Source organism: Pinus tabuliformis, chromosome 1_2, assembly GCF_031772625.1.
Source record: "Pinus tabuliformis cultivar Carrire ecotype Pingquan chromosome 1_2, CPIR1, whole genome shotgun sequence".
NCBI lineage: Eukaryota > Viridiplantae > Streptophyta > Pinopsida > Pinales > Pinaceae > Pinus > Pinus tabuliformis.
In genome coordinates, this window is record NC_142298.1 from 656371398 (window position 1) to 656392814 (window position 21417).

At 38.6% G+C, this 21417-nt stretch overlaps 1 protein-coding gene and 1 pseudogene across 1 annotated transcript in view; both read left to right on the forward strand.

Annotated features, from left to right (window-relative positions):
- Nucleotides 1-636: 636 nt before the first annotated feature.
- The window catches only part of LOC149207383 (heat shock protein 90-5, chloroplastic-like), a 67326-nt gene continuing 46545 nt past the window's right edge, over nt 637-21417 (forward strand). The window contains exons 1-2 of the mRNA XM_089395707.1: nt 637-1113; nt 1270-1343. Of these exons, the coding sequence (XP_089251833.1) occupies nt 823-1113; nt 1270-1343 (365 nt within the window). The 5' untranslated portion in view covers nt 637-822. The remainder of the gene's footprint in view (nt 1114-1269; nt 1344-21417) is intronic.
- On the forward strand, nt 6157-8179 carry LOC149207384 (protein WEAK CHLOROPLAST MOVEMENT UNDER BLUE LIGHT 1 pseudogene; annotated as a pseudogene).

Consider the following 21417-nt stretch of genomic DNA (forward strand, 5'->3'; position numbering starts at 1 on the left):
TCATCTCCATGTGACCATCTAAATAATTCTGACAAAATTTTCCCCACCGTATAACCCTTTTGCTATTAGATAATGTGATCCATTAATATAATTAAAGAACAAAAAAGATAATAAATGTTAGTCAATTAAATTTAGAAACGCCTATCACTTATTAGTTTCACTATTTTAACAACCTAACAAAATATATTTAACCATATTTCTTATAATTTATATCGCATTATTATTTTCAAATAAATATCCTTCTTATTATCATTAACAAATTTTACACTTTCTATTATAATAATAATAAAAAAAAAACACATTATCCTAAAAACCGGACTCTATTTTCCTTTACAATATAAATGTGTACGCATAGGCATAGCATGCCAATTTAATAACTGTTACTTCGTTATGGCTCCACAATTCTCATTTCTTTAATCCCTAGATAAGCTCATTTTTTACCTCATAGTAGTAAACGTCCAGCGCACTTATGTCGGGACATCCAGAGGCTTCGATTTTTTAAAACACAAACGTGGCTCCAGTGAGGCCACACAAATGAGAACCACTCTAATCAACAATTAGCGCTATAAAGATCACAAACCCTCAAAATCAATAGATTCTAGAATCCTCTGTCGCCGGATATAAGTCAAAAACCCCTAGGCCCTAGTAAGGGTTTTAGATCAAGGCTGCCCCTCCTTATCCACTTCGTGAAGCAAAATTTCTTTTGTTTCTCATCTTTTCTTCGTCTCTGCGTTTCTACAGCTCATTGAGCTGATTTTAAAAATCCGAGGATTCTCAGGCTAATTTGCGGCGATTTTGGAGAGGCAGGGTGCAATTTTAGCCATGTTGACTGCTGGTGTTGCCGCTTCCACTGCTATTCATTTTCCGTCATCTCCACGCTATTCTGTCCATGGAGATGCCAAAACGTCCCACAGGAGGTTTTTTGCTTCTCCTGTGGTCTCTAAAAATGCGCTAAAGTGGGGCGCTTTAGTGGGCGGCCATGGGTTTAGCTTGGCCACTAGGAAAGGTTCGAAGTTAAGTAGCCGCAGAGTTGGTGGTGTTAGGTGCGAGGCCACTGTAGCAGAAAAGGAAACAGTAGAATCGCCAGCTGAGAAATTTGAATATCAGGCAGAGGTAAGCTCGAGATTTAGTGTCTACTTAAATGGGTTTCTTGATTTATTTGGATCTTTGTGTTTGTACAAAAGATAATCTTTCATTCGTTAACACTAGTTACTTTTTAAGTAATAAAATCGAAGTGATTTAAATGCCTGGCTTGGATATTGGGCGCAGGTCAGTAGGCTGCTGGATTTGATAGTTCACAGCTTATACAGCCACAAGGAAGTCTTCCTTCGGGAGCTTGTTAGGTTAGTATTGATACTGATAACCCCGGTCATCCCCCTTCCAAACACACACACACATACCAAATACACACACATACACATATGCTCAACTATGGAAAATGAAAATTAAAAATGGAAAGCTTTCGAAAATTTTGGAGATATAACTATAATCTATTCGAGGTTACAAGGATTGTTAGAGTTATAAACAGAAAACTTATTGTACACTAAACCATTTAACCTTTTAAGTGTAACATACACACTAGGGAGAAAGCTTAGTGTGCCATGGTAAATGCAAGGCATATCGAATCGACACACACATAGAAGTTTAACTATGGAAAATGAAAAGTTAAAAATTAAAGTTTTGGAAAATATTGGAGATATAACTATAATCTATTCGAGGTAATGAGGATTGTTAGAGTTGCAAACAGAAAACTTATTGCACACTAAACCATGTAACCATACAAGTGTAACATACACACAAGTGAGTATGCTCAGTACGCCATGCTGAATGCACAGCACATCGAATAAGTCATATCCAAATAATGCAGAGGAATGCATTTTCTTGACATCCGCTCAAGACGTGAAGGGTTACAATTTTACAGATTTATTCTAGCTTTAACTGTGATCTTTAAGTGTGCCAAAAAATATCGTCTTTGCCCAATACATACATACAAGTGCAACTTCTTTTTTCTCATATTTTCTTATCCCTACTGTTGAAGGGGCAAACTTTCCCTGAAGTTGGAGTCCTATGAATGTAACACACACTAGCGAAAGGACCAAATCTGTACGCTTTTTAATTAAGAAAAATGGTTAATTGGAATTATATTAAAACATTGTGGCCATACTTGTAGGGCAACACTTCAACAAAAATGGTGAGAGTGATTTTTAGAAAAAGAACATAACAAATTTGCAACATGATCAAAACATTGTGACATTTTATTTGTCTATTATGTCTTCAAACATGAAAGTTACACAAAATTTTAAACAAATGATCACATATAAACATACACATAATGTACAAATGTTCAAAAATAGGGATTGATTACATTATCTTGAGAAGCATGAGTAGATGATGGAGACATTGTCTTTGTTCTCATTCTTGTTGGGTTTAATGTTAGAAAGATGCACATATCAAGGTCTTGGGGTTAATTATTGGTCGGACAATCCTTGTAGAAATTGGATGATATTGTGTAGCTTGCTTTGTATTTTTGGTAGGGTGTTCTAATTTCTTTATCCTTTCTTGGAGAGTGTTCACATGTGTTGCCACTTAAGCGTTTGAAGTATGTATAGGGAATTGGTGTGGTCCATTGCTTTTGCGAGGAACATTCTTATGGACAAATGATCAATGTAGGTGCTTTCTTCCCTGTATTTTCCATGTATTATTTCAAAGTGACATTCTCTCTACAATTTTAGTCTCCAATCTAACTATCCTCCTAGGTGTTGCACATCAACCATGCAAAATTTTAAAAATTGGTTTGAGTTGACTCAGAGAGTGTTCGCATGTGTTGCCACTTCAACATTTGAACATTCTATGTATAGGGAATTGGTGTGGTCTATTGCTCTTGCGTGGAGCATTCTTGTGGACAGATGGTCAAAGTAGGTGCTTTCTTCCTTGCATTTTCCATGTGTTGTTTCAAAGAGACATTTTCTCTACAATTATAGACTCGAATTTAAATATCCTCTTAGGTATTGCACATCAACCATGCAAAATTTAAAAATTGGTTTGAGTTGACTTGGACTTGGTCAAGTCGATTTAGTTGATAATTGAGCAGACTAACTTGGTCAATAGATTGGTTTAAAGGGTTGATTTGGTACTAAACTAGCCAATTAAGGCAATTTCACTACCATTATAATCTCCAATGCAAGTAATTTTCTATATGTCATGCATCATCCACACAATTCAAAAAATTGGTTCTAATTGACTCATCAATCAACTCGATTAAGTGTATTGACTCAACTAGTAGCTTGCTTAGAAGTGTTGGTTTGGTACTAAGCTAACCCAACTCAGTAGAGTCCATTCCTGCTTGGTTGAGTTGGTCTTGGCCCCTTTTGTTGTAGGTTGTGTGTGTGTGTATTTTTTAATAACGTAAAACCTAATTTTGTGCAACCTAGACCCTATGGAAAAAAGGGATCATTCCCTCTTCACTATTTGCATCACATCATCTATCATTGAGCATTTGTGAGTACTTGGAGTTTTGAAGTAGAGTAATGTCCTCTTCTAATTAAATTGCCCAAGGGAGGACGAAATAGTTTGTCAAATCCCACAGGCTATAGTCATTTGCAAAAGGGGAAACCCATTATTTGATGTTATTGGGGTAACATTAAATAATTTGGGGTAAATAGAGGGAAACTTGTAATAAAAGCCAAATTTGGGGCAAAATGGAGGGAAACTTGTTAGCCCCTCAAACTAAAATTAGGAGGGAAGACCCCAAAGAGAATCTATATAAAGGAGAGAGGAGAATCGTTTTAATTATAATGGATTATGGATCTTTTTGATTTTTGAGCCAAGGCTCTTGGAGGGTTTTAAACCTGTTTTCTTTGATTGGTTTCATTTGTGAAAGATTCCACCCTAGCCAATCCACTTTCTCTTCTCTCTTTAGCATAATTTCTAAGGCAATATTCATCCATTTGTGGCAACAGGGATTTTTGAAGTAGCAACTTTGTGGCATTAAGGGAACTAAGGAAGCAAATCATCATTGAGACAACATATGAGGCAATGACTAATCTTAAGTATCCCTTGTGGCAGCATGTGACTTAAAGGGTAGGAGCATGTGACTTAAAGGGTGGGAGTCTCTAACATTGTGAACCCTGAGACATTGTTTCTAGGCAGTGATGGTTTCTTGACAGTGCATTAATGTCTAGGCATTCCTGAGGTTTCGTTGAAGTCAGTGAATCTGTTTGAGGAGGGAAATTGTCGCAGTGAATGCTTTTGAAGTCTAATTTGGCAGCGAAGGATTGTTGGGGCTGCGTATGGGTTGGTTCAAGGTTTTGCTAGAGCAACATCACCTTTGTCACCTTCTCAAAGAAAGCCTATCGCAACACATTAAAATTAAGGTTTATTTTGGGCAGAATATCATCCTTGTGACATCATCCAAGGTGGGTTTGTGGCAGCAATTGGACTGTGGCACTAAAGAGGCAACAAAATTTGGTTGATTTTTGAGGTTGGTTATAAGGTTAGATGAAGAATATTAGGAACTGGGATTTGTTGATGCAATAGCAATTATTGTGAATGTAAACTCTAGTTTGAAATTTGGAAGGGCAGTGGGTTTATAAACCATTATTTATTGTTGGATTGACATCTTTTGTATTTGTTGTTGATGGAATTAAATACTGGTTATGTTGTTAATTGTATTCAATATTCTTTCTGTTTACAAAAATTGAAGAAATACTGCGATACTAGCTAGAATACAAATTGTGTCATGTGCTCTTTCATCCCTAATGGCAATTTTCCTTCAAGGGATATTACAGTGGTATCAGAGATGGCTCCCATGTTGGCCTGGAGGATTTATTTGAAAAATGTTACAACAAGAATTAGTTTCCTCGTTGGGAAAGGAGTACGTAGAGTTTTGGCAAAAAAATTGAAGATCGTAACAAGAACCTAATAAGAAGGATAGAACAAAGCTACAACATGGCCTTGTTATTTTACATTGCTAGACCCTTCCAACAAGGGTTGTACGCATGCCCACATAAATCAAGCAAGGGAGGCCAAAATTGAACAAAAAGGTGTGAAAACCTTTGAGCAACCAACAATCACATGCTTGTCTTCTAGCATGATCCCAATAGATACTAGTAGTAAGGAGTTGATGCTTATCATTGGCAATCAACTTGGTGTAGAAGATTGTAGCTCGATCCAATCTTAGCCAAAAAAGTTGCAAAACATTTTAGAGGGTGCTTTGGTAGAATGCTCAATCTGTTTTGATAATGGGCTATATCAAATGTTTGAAAGATCTTGCTTTCAAGACATGAGTGCTATTCAAACATTGCCAAATGATTTTCAACAAAGATTTGAGGAGTTTCATGTAGAAGATGTGAGCCTTGAAGACATCGCCTAAGGTTAATTCAGGAGCTGGAGATGAAAGCCAATGCCAAATTCAAGGAGAAGGAAAGGATTGCAAATGGGAAAAGGTTAACGCTGTCTAAAGAACAGACACAATGCCTATTGGAGGATATCATTGGTGGATCTATAATGTTTGAGCAACAACCTCAACCTACAACATCGCCCAACAAGAAATCAATGATGGAAGATGAAATCAGAATCAAAGCCAATTTAAGCTCGAGGACAACTGATAATATAAATGATACTAGAGGTCTTGCTCCTTAAACTGAACATGAAGTATTTGATAGAAAGGGATATGGAAGGGGTTGAGAACACAATACTTCCTTCTTTTATACCTTCTCAAGAAAGCAACATAAATGAAGTAGATGTTGGGTTGCCATTAGTTCCTGATGATGTTTCTTCATCATGAGAAGGGAATGGTTTGGAAGTATCAGAAAGAAGCGCTATATTGCTATCAAATGCAACAAAAGGGTTTGAAAATGTGTCTTTAGAGGATGTAATGATTAACAGATCTCAGAATACGAATATTGATCCTAGCTCTATCCTAATTCATCTGATGGAGTTGAAACTATCAACCATGATATTATAGATATGGGTGCCACTAGACAACTTAAAATTGAAGAGATTGTTACCGAGGCCCAAAATTCTCAAATGGACAGTGCTAAGCCATTCACATCCTTGAATGAAACAAAGAGTCGCAAAGTAGATAATGTTGAGCTGGTTATTGCTCAACTCATTGTTTCTCAAACAAAGTAATTGTGTAGTGTGAAAAAGAAGAAAATGGTCCTCTTTTACCATGATCATGTAGAAGAGATTGTGATCACAAACAGGGTTGAAATAAACACTGTAACACTGTTTGAATCAAGTCAAAGATGCAATTGCCATGTTTGGAGGAATAGTTGATTGGAAAGCACATAATTTTGAACATGGAGAAACATCAGTTTGTTGAGGTTGAGCTTCATAGGTTGCAAAAAGAGCGCCCTGAGTTAAAGAAACAACTTAGTGCAACAGAAGATGTGAAGGTGCAAGTTATGAAGGCGCTGGACAACACAAAGAATCTCATAAATGATTTAATCCTGAAGGCGCTGGACAACACAAAGAATCTCATAAATGATTTAATCCTGAAGGCGCTGGACAACACAAAGAATCTCATAAATGATTTAATCCTGAAGGCGCTGGACAACACAAGATTCTGAACTAGCAAGGTTGAGCGGTGAGGAGATGGAGAAAGGTGTGACTGATGAAGAAAGTGTTGCTTGGAAGTCACAATTGGAAGTTGCAAAAGGGAGGCACACAATAGTTGTTGCATAATTGCAAGCTCTGAAGAATGAATTAGAAAACATGAAAGAAGAATACTTGCATTTGATGAAGGCTAGGGACATTGTGATCAAGAAAGCAGAGGATGCCTTATATGAATCTGAAGAAATAGAGAAAATGGTTGATGAGCTCACCCTAGAGTTGATTGCAACAAAGGACTGCTTGGATATGGCTCATGCTACACGCCAAGAGGCAAAGGAACATTGATTGGATGCTTTAATGGCCAAAGAGTGAGAGGTTGGGGAGAGAGTTAAGGAAATGAAGATTGCATAGGAGGAACTTGAGAGGCTGCAACAACACCTTGATTTTGCCAAAAGCTTGAAATCAAAGCTTTAAACTGTAGAGTCTTTGTTGTAGAGCTTAAAGGTGGAATTTGCTTCTCATGAGAAAGGAAAATCAAAATTAGCAACAGAATCGATTGAAGCCGAAGAAAGCCTCCCAAAAGCAATGAATGGCTTAGAACAAGCCAAAACAGTAGAGAGAAAAGCAGATGTAGCTTTGGATCCAGTTGAGGCAAAACTGGAGGAGGTGAAGGCAAGTCTTAAAAAAGCCACAAAAGATGTATCTCAATTGACAATTTTCGTTGTATCTCTAAGAGAGGCAATGTAAGGAGAGAAGGCATCATTGGCAACAACGCAATAAAGGGAAGTGATGACACTTGTAACTGTTGTAGCTTTGGTAGTTGAATTAAAGAAAGCAAATGAAGAATTGGAATTAATAGAAGCTGGAGAAAGGTAGACCAAGAAACCATGGTAGAGCTTCCAAAGGCTTTACAGCGTGTTGTTGCTAAGGCAGTGGAAGCCAAGATTGCAACTGAAGCAGCTAGAGAGAATATGCGCAAATGTAGGGAGGAAATAGAAGAAGCTTAAGGCTGTTGTGAGCACTGTTGACAATAGGTTGCCAACAACTATAAAGGAGACAAACTGCTCGGGATTTAGAAACAATAGTTCTTAAAGCAATCAAAGCTTTAAATGAAAGTGAGTCAGTAGGAGGATCTTCTAAGTTAAAAGAATCCATTCAGAGTGACACTTATTTAGAAGAGTGTTATGCCTTAAGCAAAAAGGCATGTGAAGTTGAGGAACTTGCTAATAGCCTAGTGACAGTTGCTATAACTCAAGTAGATGTTGCAAAGGAAAATTAAGTGAAGGTTATGAAGAACTTCGAGGAGGCAAATAAAGAGATAAATGTAAGGAAGGATGTATTGTTGGATGCCTTTAAAAAGGCAAGTAAAGCCAAGGTAGGAAAACTTGCTGTTAAGGATGAATTTAGAAAATGGAGAGTAGAACATGGGCAACGCAGGGAAATTGGTGTAGCAGTAACTTGTGAAGATTTCTTTGTCGCTATGTGTGTTGCCAATAATATAGATCCTTCAAATTTCTTGTTAAGGTATTCACAAGTGGGAACACCTGTTCTAAAAGTGGAATCATCCTACAATCTCACTTTTACACTTAAGTTTAAGCAAGATATTTGTCCAACTCTCGGTTAATCAGTGAAAGAACGAAAGTTTATACCTGTGTCTCTTGGGTTGCTGGATTCTACCGGAAGGAATTTGCCTCTTTCACTAGACTATAATGGACAATCTCTGCAATCCTTTATTAGTGAAGGTCATTTTGTTTCAACGGTAATCCTTCGTTTTGAAAAGGAGGAAGAAACTGTTGGAGGTAGAAGTGGAAGCATAATTGGTAGAAACAAAGAACATAATGAGAAGAGAACATTCAGTTGCAGGAACCTCGTAGTTGATAAGAGGTTTTGATCTTCTAGTGCTAGAGCATTCATTTTCCAGACTTGGAGTTAGATGACGATGATGTGTTCGACTTGGATGTAGATGATGGTGACTGTTGTTGTTGATTCTAATTGGAAAAAGGCAAGTGGTGGAAGCGTATTTGGAAGATATGGTAGAAATTATAACAGTTTTAGAGGAAAAGGGGCGAAACAAAAATTTTGACGAAGATGGGCGGTTTGGAAGTGATTAGAGGAAGGAATATGGGTCATTTGAGAGGTCCTCAATACGAGAGGAACAATTTCAAAAACTTTGGGGACTTGGATTTGGATGATGATGATGAGGATGATCTTTTTGCATCAGAGGACGAATAATCTCAAACATCTAGAGTAAAGTTGAGAGGAAAGAAAGCTTTCATCATCGCAAGGAAGAGGAAAAATGATAGGCTATTGAATTTGTTGCAAGGTGGGTACCATGTTGAGGAGCATAGAAATGAAATAGGCACTAGGTTGAAGTCTTTAGAGTTTGACAATGAAGTTAGGATAGTATAACAAATGTATGTTGGAGCATTCTTCAGGCATACTTGGGATCATAATATTGATGTGTTGACTCTGCAATTGCTCGAGGACCAGCAATGTCAAGAAGGGGGGATTGTAATGTCCTCTTCTAATTAAATTACCCAAGGGAGGACAAAGTAGTCTACATAACCTTGTAGGCTATAGTCATTTGTAAAGGAGGGAACCCATTATTTGATTTTATTGCAAGAACATTAGATAATTTGGGGTAAATGGAGGGAAACTTGTTAGCCACTCAAACTAAAATTAGGAGGGAAGATCCCGAAAGGAATCTTTAAAAAGGAGAGGAGAATCATTTTAATCATCATGGATTATGAACCTTTTCGATTTTTGAGCTAAGGATTTTGGAGGGTTTTAAGACCTCTTTTCTCTGATTGGTTTTGGTGGTGAAAGATTCTACCCTATCCAATCCCCTCTCTCTACTCTTTAGCATAATTATGAAGAGAACAACCATCCATTTGTGGCAACTAGGATTTCTGAAGCAACAACTTTGTGGCAATAGGGGTTTTGAGGAAGCAAATCATCATTTAAACAACATTTGAGACGATGACCAATCTTAAGCAGCAACGTGTGAGTTAAGAGACGAGAATCTCTAACAATGTGGACCCTGAGAGATTGTTTCTAGGTAGGGAGGGTTTCTTGAGGCCACCTACACTTGGAAATCTCTTATCTCGAGTGAGTGAGGGTTTGGCTTGCCCATCTTGTGGCTGTGGGCCACTCCTGAGTTTTTTCTTGTGGCAATAACTCACTTTAAAAGATATATTTAAGGTAGCGAGCTCACTTAGGAAGCTTATTTGTGACAAAGTATTAATTTTTGGGCATTCATGAGGTTTTGTTGAAGTCAATGAATTTTTATGAGGAGGTTAATTGTGGCATCAAACACTCTTGAAGTTTGATTTTGTAGCGAAGGATTGTTGCGGCTATGTATTAGTTGGTTCTGTTGAAGAATCTAGGGCAAAGTAGTGTTGTGATGATTCTTCGTTACTTGATAACAATTTGTGGAGTCTTTTTACTTTTCTTGTTAGCTTATGCTTCTTCTTCTTCTTATTAGTGCATATGTGTGTACTTCATCAAACTGCTACCAAAACAAAATAACAAGAACACAAAGTTTGGCTCTCTGCCAGGGACAAAACCTCTCCACTCTTGAGAGGAAAACCCTTTGTAAGTTTTCTCTTATTGAAGCTTCTTATTTGAACAACTGCCAAACCCTAGACCCTTGATTATAGGATCCTCCAAGCACAAGTCAAATCGTTCCTCTTTCTGCACTATAAATTTTGGCACATGGACCTTTGTCTTCCGACACTCTGCTCCTCAACACTTCGTCCTTCTTTTGCTGCTTAGGCTCATTTTCTTCTTAGGAGAACCCTAGAACATTAGAGCTTCTTGTCTTCATTATAGGGAGAGCCTTCTTCGCTTTCCTTGGATACCTTGTAGGCCTAGGTGTATATCGGAATGAGGACCTTTAAGTGCACTGTCTTCATTTGCTGTTAAATCTGCATAAGTTGACTTTTGGAATCTTTGCACGTGTGGATAGAAACCCTTGAAACAATCCTCTTTACCTCGCTGTCTTTTCTTTGCTTGAGAGAGAGGATTGTGTTCATGCATACCCCCTGTTGAATATCAATATATGAAAGAAGTGGTCTCAATTTGAGGAGGAAATAAGTCTTTAGGAGGGCAGAAAATACATAAATATTTTCTGTTATTTAAAAAAAAACAGTCTCCGTTTTTTTATTTTTCTAAAAAACTCTCTGTCTCCACCTCCATATTTGGTTTTTTAAAAAAAAGCACAGGCAGTATGACAGGAGGGTTTATGAGAAGGGAGCCCACTAACTCCACTAGGCTCCATGCACATCCCCAAGTAGTGGAGATATTCACAAGGGCAAACTGGATGAACTTTTTTGAGAAATTTTGAGGGTTTGATGAGGAGATTGCCCAAGAATGTGCTCTCTCTCTGGTCCCTCACACAAGAACACATGCCACTGTAACCATTAGAGGCCTCTCCATTGAAATAACCCCATAATTCATAAGTAGGGTCACTACCCTTCCTCTTGGCTGCCTTGGAGTAAAGATGAAAAACCCATTGGCCAGGTTGCCAAGAAGAAATTCTTCCAAAATAATGAAACCCCCGTGAAAGATAAAAATGGAATTAGAAGGGCTAGTATACCATATCTCTGGGATGAGGTTAGCAACCAAATAATCAAATGCATTTCTTGTGAGGGGAGGCACAACATTGTCTATGGTTATCATTTTAGAATCCTCCATGACTTGAGGTGTGGCATGGATACCTTAGAAGCTCAGTATCCCTTATTTTCTCCTTCAGCCCCTCATTGACTCCAGCACCAAGGTACAAGCAGGAAATCCAGGGCAGTTAGCTCACCATGGCTTAATCAAAATCCTGGTAGAGGAAGCCCTCTATACCTTTACACTCCCTATAGCATGGGAAGTTTTCAGAAATATGACAGCTGAGGATGACATAAAGGCATTGACCTATGAAGTCAGTCCTACTGGAAGTGAAGAAGAAGAACAACAAGGAGGAGAAGGTGAAGACAATGGTAACATAGCAGAACAAGAAAGGAAGGAGGAAGGAAAAGAAATAAAGGAGGGAAAAGTTGAAGAGGCAGAAAAAGAGACAGAAGAAGGAGAAAAGGAGGCAGAGAAGACAGAGCAAGGGGAAGAGTTCCCTGAGACTTTGGAAAGAGAGGCAGCAGCTGCTCTCACTGCCCTCAGTACACTAGTCAAGCCAAAGCAAAAGAGGAAAAGACAGACCTCCATGTATTTCAGGGCAAGGAAGAGCACAAGGATTAAAACAAGCAAACCTCAGCCCTCTTCAAAAGTTCCCATTACCATTGAAGATTCACCATTTGCCACGGTGAAAGAATCTCCTTCCAAGACACCTATCACATATGAAAGGGGGACTCCAAGATCTTCTACATGGAAGGGAAAGGCAGTACTATAGGACCCAAAGCCAGACCTACAGGAGGCTGAGACAGTCCTATAGGAGACATTGTCTAAACTACAGGAGACCTAAAAGCTTGAGGAAAGGATAGAAGGACAGCCAGAGGTGAAGGAGGAAGCAAAAGAGCTACAAGAACCTGACCCCCAACCTAGTCTTGCCTCCTATTACAATCTACTTGAGGGAGGCAGAATAATCCCACAGAAATTTGCAATTCCACTATTTTTCGAATTGGAGAAAGAAAGAGTGAGAACACACAGGTGGATGCAGATAGCCAAATCCAAAGGGGTTGAGGATGTTGGCCATATGGAAAACAAACTCAGGGAAATGGGCAAAGAATTGAGTGCTCTCAGAGACCGAGAAGCCATCACAAGAAGTCACCTTGAAAATGAGAATGAAATCCTAAGGAGGCAGTAGCAAGAGAAAGAGACTCAGCTGGCATAAATGGCCAGCTTATCCATGGAGGCATTACAATGCAGAACGCCAGCCAAATCTTATGGCCTCTATTTGAAGGACTAATGGCTTCAATTCCAAATAAAGACTTTGGCACAAAGAGGCACAATGCCTTTCCAAGACTATAGGCAGTTCATGGACCTGTGTGACCAAAGCACCTTAGAGGATAAGGCAAAGATGGCAGAGTTCTACTTATACAACATGGCCCTCACAGACATGAATGTGTGGGACCCCAATGCCAAGCTAGGGGACCTGCAACTAATGGCCATGGCTTCATGGATGAACCATGAAGAATTAAGCGCAACAGAAATGAAAAGATTGATGATAAAAGAGCAGAATGAATCATTAATGATAAGAGCAGAACCATCAAATCCTATGGCACTCATCAACACACACAACCTATTTGCCAATGACCCTCAGATTGCCCCTAGATATCTAGCCAATCAGGCACACGCAATTGCACAATTTGAAGATATGCAAAAGGCTACTTGGGGATGACTGTGTGCATGCATGCATGAGAAGATGGAACACCTTACCTTACAGTTTGCAGATCAGGGAATACCATTCCCCCATGAGGTCGAGGGAGGCATTGAAGAGAGTGCCCATGTACAAACACTCCATGCAAAGGCTGAAGGTCAATTGGATTGGCCTCAAACTGAGTCCTCCACTCTTATTAGGCATGCTAGAAGGCAGAAGAGAAGAAGAAGAGAAGGATCAGTGGAAGGACATAGAAAGAAAGGCAGGGTTTTATGACCAACTTGAGCAGACCACATCAGAAGCTTGGGATGCTAGGGAAGCCACCGGGGCCATAAAGTATGAGGAGATTGACTAAGTTGCTCAGAGGATGAGCAACACTTTTAGTAGGGGGTGATGATGAGCCTCATAAATGGGTAATTATATGGGCTCATTTTACCTCCTAACTTAGTCAAATCAACAATTCTCTTAGCTTATTGTATGATTTTCTGGTTATATTTTTGCTTATAGAGTGAGTTGCGTTAGTTATGATGCCTTGTGATCTAACATGTATTTAATGCAGATTATTGATGGATTTCGAGGTCAAAGTCAGGATCCAGTGGTCACATGGCAGCAATAACTCGAAGTAGACAGAGGAGAGGACTTATAGGAGGGAATCCCCCCCATTTATTACTCCTCACTTCGAATTCCCCGTCATTCAGCTCGGAGTACAAGCAGCCGAATCATGCACTAGAAGGCACCCAAGCAAGCGGAGGATGACTGATAGTTATCTCGAGTTTTGGGAGCCAAGCCTCCCTAATTTTAAGGAAGCTGTTGGTAGCTTTAGATGTATAAGTAGAGAGGCGTAGGGCCTCACTAGGGTCGGATTTTTGCTTATATAAACTCTGCTCAGATTTCGAGCTTATTTTTGTGTAACAATTTCATGTAATCTTGTTATTTTTTGATAATAAAGATGGAATCCTTTTTGAGCTAGCACTGAGTTACCTCAGAGGGCTGAAGCTCTTGGGTTAGGGCCCAATCCAAGCAGCGAAGTTTCTCTTCAATTGTATTTGTATGCTTTACTTCAGTTGTAGATTAGTTTGCTGTTATATATCTTTCTTTTATGGTTAAGAATAGGTTGCTTTCGATGATTTAGTAGTTTGCTTCCATTTGTGCTTTCTGTAGCAGGTTAAGCAACGATTAGAAAAATTCAAAAGGCTAGCAATAGTGCCTTGGCCTCTCTTCCTCCTTCCGGGACCATGATCTGAGGCAAAGACTCTCTTGCTGCCCCAAAAACACAGATTTTCCTCATTCATAGGACTTCTAGTGTTTGCAGCTTTTTAGTAGGTTAATAGTCCAATTTTTCTTTGCTTCAAATCTCCTTCATCATGTTCATTTATTGATTTGCAATAGTCCTCTTTCATGCTTTCCTTTTCTACAACATTTCTGAGCATTTCCTGCCATAGATCATAGTTTAGATCATTTTAATGCAAAACTTTGTTTTTCTAGATGCGCTCATTTCATTGCTTGCTTGATCTTCTTGGCTGACTGTCAGTTTCTATGCAGAAGATCTCTTCAAGCGGTAGGCCAGCTTGTCAGCTATCACACCCTCCCTCTGATCCATGTCACAACCTCCCTTTGATCCATGCCCTATAGGTCTCCCAAATCTCTCCTCAATTCTGCCTTAGTTTCCTGCATTTTTCATAGAACTTCTTCCTCTCTCCTTGAGCAAACCTAATCATCTTTCTCTCTCTCGGTGGTTCATGGTAGACCATAGGCACCCAACACCTCATTTCAACTTTCATCCACCTTTTCCACCCACTCTCACACCCTCAAAATAGCGAAAATTGCTCTCGGCCTCCTCCTATAGAGCTCCTGTAATTTCCTTGTTTTCCTCCTGTAGTTTCCCTGTGTCTTCTTGTAGGTTTTCTTTTGAAGGCCAAGTGTGGGAAAAGCCTCCAGAAGGCCAACTAAGACCTCCTAGGACCCATCCACACCATCTTACATCCTCCCAAGCTCCAAAACCACCCTTTAAAGCCATTTGTTTACTACCACACTCACACACAATAAATTAGATGCATGTCAAATTCACATAAAAACACATAAAAATCCCAAAATATGTTTTTTTTCTTATTTACTTTTAGAAATAGCATGGTTAGATGTTGTTTGCTTTCTTGAGTAGGTAATGGCATTGTTTTCATGGTTTTAATAGTGTTTTTGGCAAAAGTAGAGTTAGCTTGTTAATTAGGGTTTACTAGGTCTTGCTTTACATTCTAGTCTTTTCCTTTTTGCAATTAGAATAGCTTTTATAGAGTAATCTTTCTTTCTTTCATCACACATAGAGCTTCTTCTGAGATCTATAGAAGTTGGCTTGAGCTCCTAGTGATCTTGCGCCGGCTTATCAAGTAACAACTTGCAGTAAGAACTAGTACTTGTGCATACAGCATCAACGCTTCCAATTTTGTTACGAACTACTGGGTTGATAAAAGTAAAGTTGGCAGCCTAGGAGTTGCAGCATTCTTGTTGCAATACTGACGCTCACCCCTCACGTGTATAGGCCTGTCATTTCCTTTGTTCAATATGTAGTTTTTTTTGTGAAATTTTTTTTAGTATGATGTCATTAGTATAATCAACATTGCCTAACAATCATGTTTAGGTGAAGCTAGGATGAGGACACCATTATTTCCATTGAGTGAGCACCAAAGTGTTGAAGAGGCAATAGGAGCATTGAATCATATTTTTGTCTTGTCCCTTTCGTTGTTGCATCAAGTAATTTTCTTAGGTCAATGAACTCCTCATCCAACCTTTAGGGTTATCGTGCCATTTTGTTGTACTTAGGTCAAGGGAAAGGTTTTCTTAGACCAGTTCTTATTGGCTCCTCACGATCCAAGGAATGGTTTAGAAGCTTGAGCACCTTGATGGTTGATATCCTGATTGATGGTTGTCTCACATTTAATAACATTGATTATGCATGAGAAAGGAAAAATATTTTATTGAACTAGGAGTTTAATTTGGAAATTTTATTGAAGGAAAGGCTCATTCAACTTGAGTTAGCTTAATAGCATGAATTATTTATAGACAATAACGAGAGTGTATGGATGAAATATTTTTATAGAAGGTTGCTATCTCTTGGATAACTATTAATATGGCCGTTGGATGGTTATTACCAACAAATTTCTTAATGCAAACAATCACCTTATAATAGTGAGGTTTTAGCATGGGTAGGTCGCCTATTTTGGACAATTTGGAGAATAATATAAGTAAGGTGAGTGGCTTTATATATAGAGAGTTTTCTTAGTGAGCATATAACAATCCTCTTCTTTTCCATCTGTCTCTCTTTTCTACCTACTCTCCTCATAGAGCATATCGTTGCAACCTAGCTTGTATTGTATCTCTATAATGTAGATGATATTTTGACAAATGCATTGATAGAGTTTAATTATGCAATTTCCATAGCTCCTTGAATTTGTTGGTTCAATAATTTGGTTGTGTGCAATGGTGTGGGTGGTTTGGTGTCTTTTAATTGATCACTCAAAGTGTACATTCTTTCTTTATTTCTTTCACATATAGTGGTTGCAAATTGAAATTCTCTCACATCATTTAAGCATCCTTATTATTATGTGAACACTAGGGATGCACCCTTGTGATTAGAAAACACCAATTCAGACGGAGGGATAAGCAAGAGTGGCATAGGGGCAATTACTCATAGTCATTGCTTATGTTTCCTTGGTGCACGTTTGAGTGATAACATAGAGGAAGGGATTCATAGAGCTTTTCTTGTCGGTCTTATAGAGAACATAAACTTATGACTCTTGAATCTCCATCTTCTTGAGGTTTTCTATATTTAGAAGTTAGTTATGGGCCAATAACCATTAAAAGAATTTTATCTTGGAGGCAATACCTATCTAATTTAGAGGCTCATAACATGGACTGGGTTGGTAGGGCCGCTTCTTTGTGGCTAAAGATATCAAATCCTTGTTTTATTATGTAGCTATAGGTCAGTAGAGCTATGCCCCATATTCCTTGAGGGAATTACTACTTATTAAGTGTAGATGAAGAGGTTGAAAGCCTTCCAAGAGTTTGAAGGGGGGCTTTCAAGAAATTGAATCCTTCGAGTACAGTAAAGAGAGATCAGACAAGGACAAGGATTCCCTCCTAGTGAGCCATTGCTTGAAAGGGTAACATTTTGGCACTTTTTTGGGAGGCTTATTCTTCGATATATTGTTCCCTTGATGTTTGTAACATATTTTGGGTATTTTGTGGGGCTTTATTTGTGAGGTCCCTTGAGTGCTTGATATTTTGTCAGATATGGGAGCTAGGTTTCCTTGCTTTGGCCTCATTTAAACATCTTTTCCTATCTTTGCCTTTTAGATATTTATTATGGAGGCTTCTTTTGACGTGCATGCTTCCTTCATGTTAATCTACATGTAATCTTGTCTTTTAGGGCCTTATTCATTTTGTTTATATTCTTGACATGTAGCCCTCATTGATTCATGGGGGCCAAACTTCTTGCTAATGCAGTAGGCTGAATTTTTTTCTTGCCATCATTTTGGGTTCCTTGTATGAATGATTTGATAAACTTCCCAACTCATTTAAGATTCAGATAGTGATTTGATAGGAACATAGATAGATAGGTAGAGAAGACAATAGTGATTTGATCAAAACTAGTATAAATCGCTGTGTTTGATTGTTTTGTTATTTTGATATATTCCATAATGTTGAGATTTCACAAGTTTCATATTTAGTAACCATGGAAAATTTATGTATTTATGTGGATTGTAAAAGTGGATTGTAGTAGTGGCGATTTGAGACACCATTACATTTTGCAAGTTAAGATATGTTATGACAAAATATCTAGAGGCATAGTTTCATTTTTTTATGAACCACTCAGTACTTCATTTGTTTGTAGGGGTGAAGCAAGGGTGTCTCCACTCGCCCATGTTATTTGGCATCTATGTAGATGTGTTAGAGGCTTTCTTGCATGAGTACATCTAGCAAGATGATGATTGTCTCCTTCACCATGTATGGATCTCCATACTTTTCATGGATGATGTGGTCTTGATGGCTTGTGCACCCAAAGGTATATGAAGATAGTAGGATGCTCACATGTGTTTTTGTGACTTTGGGGAGTTGATGGTCAACATGGGGAAAACTGAGTGATGATCTTCAATTGTTGGAAGAAATTCCTTTTATATTTCCAATTATTCTCTATGGGAGGAGTTGGAGACAACTCTGACATATTAAGAGTTCAGTTGCAAGAAGTCCCTTTTAGATAATCACTTAGGAGGTGGAGGCAACGATGTCATATTTGGGAGTTCAGTGAGATTTCCTTGAACCCAACGCCTGGTATTTAATTCCTAGCAAAAATTTATTGAATAAACATACAACGAGGTTCTTAACAAAAAATATTCAGGGGAAGCAAATAACGATTTGAATCACAGTAATGCACACAAAACAAATTTGTGCCCAACAAATCAATTCATCATTAATAAAAACTCAAAACCTACTTGGGCTCCTATCTCGAGATAATGGCCCAACTAAGAAAACACATACAAAAACCTTGGATTTGATCCTTCATATCTAAATCTCCAACCCTTTAGTAGTCCCTTGGACCCAACACTTCGCTCACTGAGATGGAAATTTCAATCTTGTATCGCTGTTGTATGTCTATCTTGCTTTTATAACTTTATGTAGAGCCAAAACCCTAATCTTAACCCAAATCTCGAAGTGATTGAAGATCGAAACTAGATCTTGTCTCACTTGAGATCAATGGCTAAGATTAAAGCTTACTAAAGTTACTTACTTTTCCTACGTTTTATGAGCTCAATAAGCCAACATATTAATATGTGCTCTTAAGACTTGCTAAGTTACATCAACAACTTGCTCAACCTAGAGCAAGTGTTTTAAGGAGATGTGGGTGACTTATGCATGCCTAGACACAAATCCCGTGCAAAAGTACTTACCCGAGCTATAAGCTTCAACAAGTTCAGTGTTTAGGGCCTAGGGTTAAATCAAGGTGGGTTCTCCAACCTCGAGTGAATATGGGGTATAAGTACCTCACTCTTATAAAGCGGCAATGTTTCTAGCACCATTTTAGTATATCTTGTCCAAACTAGATCTAGGAAAAGTTTGTGGCACACCCCTTTGGAATCAACATTGTCATCAGGGTGTTTAAACTATTGCATTGCCTTTGTGGTTTTATTAACTGAATGGTAAGTAAAGCGTGGTATCCATATTTGGCCTAGAAATCTTTGAGGGTCATTGCATATTTTATTCTCCTCTTCTTCTTGGGAGAGTGGTGTTGGTATTTAGAAGATTTCTGCTTCCTTCAAATAATTGGTATATTGATGGATCACCAACCCCTATTAAGGTTACTTGTTGGATGCTTGTGGCCATCTCTTGCCTAAAAAGCAAGAGATGAATGGGATTATTAGGATGGATATTTAAAGATAATATATCCATGTCACTTTGTTCATCCCTCGAGGGTTTGAGACCTAAGATGGCCTTTTATGCAACACTTAATGGAGGTCAAAGATGACCTCATTATGAGGCCTCTTGGCATTGGATGCATGGGCTCATGATCCCCCCACCCTAAGTTGGTTTAGAGTGGACTTACATCATCTTCATGTGGAAGTTGAGCTCTAGGTACCATGGGAGGAGAGATTATGTTGGATCTACCATAGGTAAGAGATACATATGGAGCACTTTATATTCAGATGCCATTGTTACTTTGAGACACGAAGCCAATTCCATTGCTTGTTTAGAGAGTCTCATACACACATTTACACCTCTTTATGATGTTTAGAGTCTAGACTTGTGGTGTCTAGTGTTTATACTAGACAGGGTCACTTAGGCTTAGAGCTCAAATTCTTCTCGCCCCACCCAATTAGACACTATCACCCCATTCGATTAGACACTCTTCAATGGGTCACATCTTTTTTCTTGGTGTTCCTAGTGGATAGGAGCACCAAGAGGTAGGTAGAGTGTGGCACCATTATAACACCCAAATGTGTGAGGCTCTAGGAGGTAGCACAACCCTTGATGGTGAGAAACATGTGGCATTGTCTTATGAGGCTATAGAATAGTTCACACCTCCATTGGATCTTGACAAAAGGTCACCTCTTCTAAACAAGGAGACATTCCTTATGTTGAATCAAGCTCCTCCAACAAGGTTTCTATCTAGAGATTCTTTCATATGACCTCAGATGTTAAGAGAGCTTCACATTTGACTTTAGAGGAGAAGCCCCTCTCCTCTTTGCTTGAGGATAGGCATTTGGAGTATTAATGATCTAGAACACTAGGCTCCATAGCATTTTATTTTTCTTTTTGTATTAATGACAAGAAGCCCTGGTAGCCCCTAGATGCTCCACACTACTTGTTGAGGAAAATGGATCTAGAGTATAGTGATTTTGATCACGAGGCCATTATTATTTGATGCTTCTCAACATGCTGATTCCAACAGTAGGTGGCATGTCACATAACTCCTCATGGTTGAGGAGATATGTCTCGTCGAAGGTTGTGCCCCAAAATTTGGTCAAAGCACCCAAAATAAGTGATGTGGCAGCTCAACATTGGCTCGATATTGTTCAAGAAGGATTTTTATTGAAAGACTTAAATAAATGTTTTTTGAGGTCAAATTTGGTTGCAAGAAATAATATTTATCAAGGGCATATTATCAAATATTTAAAAGCTAATTTAGGCCCTATTATTCGTTGGGGTTTTTGGCTCAAAAATAAAACAAATATGAAATTAAAATTTGAATTTTGGTTTCCCTCCTTTTTGGGATCAAGTCAGCCCCATGAAGCGCCCCCCCCGGGTCCAAGCTCGGAAGCGCATCCCGTGCGGAAGTGTCTAGGAAGCTTCGGCGGAAGCGCGCTTCCGCCTGATTTTGCCGCTTCCTGGAATTTTTCGAAGAGTGGCTCGGAAGCGCGCTTCGTACGATGCTTCGGCAGTACGAAGCATGGCGCTTCAGAGGGCGAAGTGTACGATTCTGGAAAAGCGTTTAGAAAATTGTTTTTTTTTTCATTTTTTATTTTTAAATTTTAGGTGAGTTTGCTTGTTGGGGGTGGGTCCACCTTAGGTTAGGGTGAGGAATGAAGGCAAAAAATAAATATAAAAAAATATAAATATAGCAGATGCTCCCTCATAGTAAAAGACCCAAAAACAGAAAGGATTCTATGAACCGGTCTTCTTCCAGGAAAATATCTCAATATCGTATCCGGCTAGAAGAAAAACAGAAATTGCGTTTTCATTACGAACTAACGGAGCGACAATTGCTGAAATATGTTCGTATTGCTAGAAGAGCCAAAGGCTCAATGGGTCAGGTCCTATTGCAATTACTTGAAATGCGTTTGGATAATATTCTTTTTCGATTGGGTATGGCTCCCACCATTCCCGGAGCTAGAAATTCTTAAAGTAAAAGGATGAAAATGAAAAATAAAAGAATTTTTAACATTACCATGAAATGACTTAGGATGTTTGAGAGTGGTTCCAGCCTCATTGGACTTCATATGGAGAAAATAGAATTTCATATCCTATTCAAAATTCAGCAGACTTAATAGTTTTAAGGA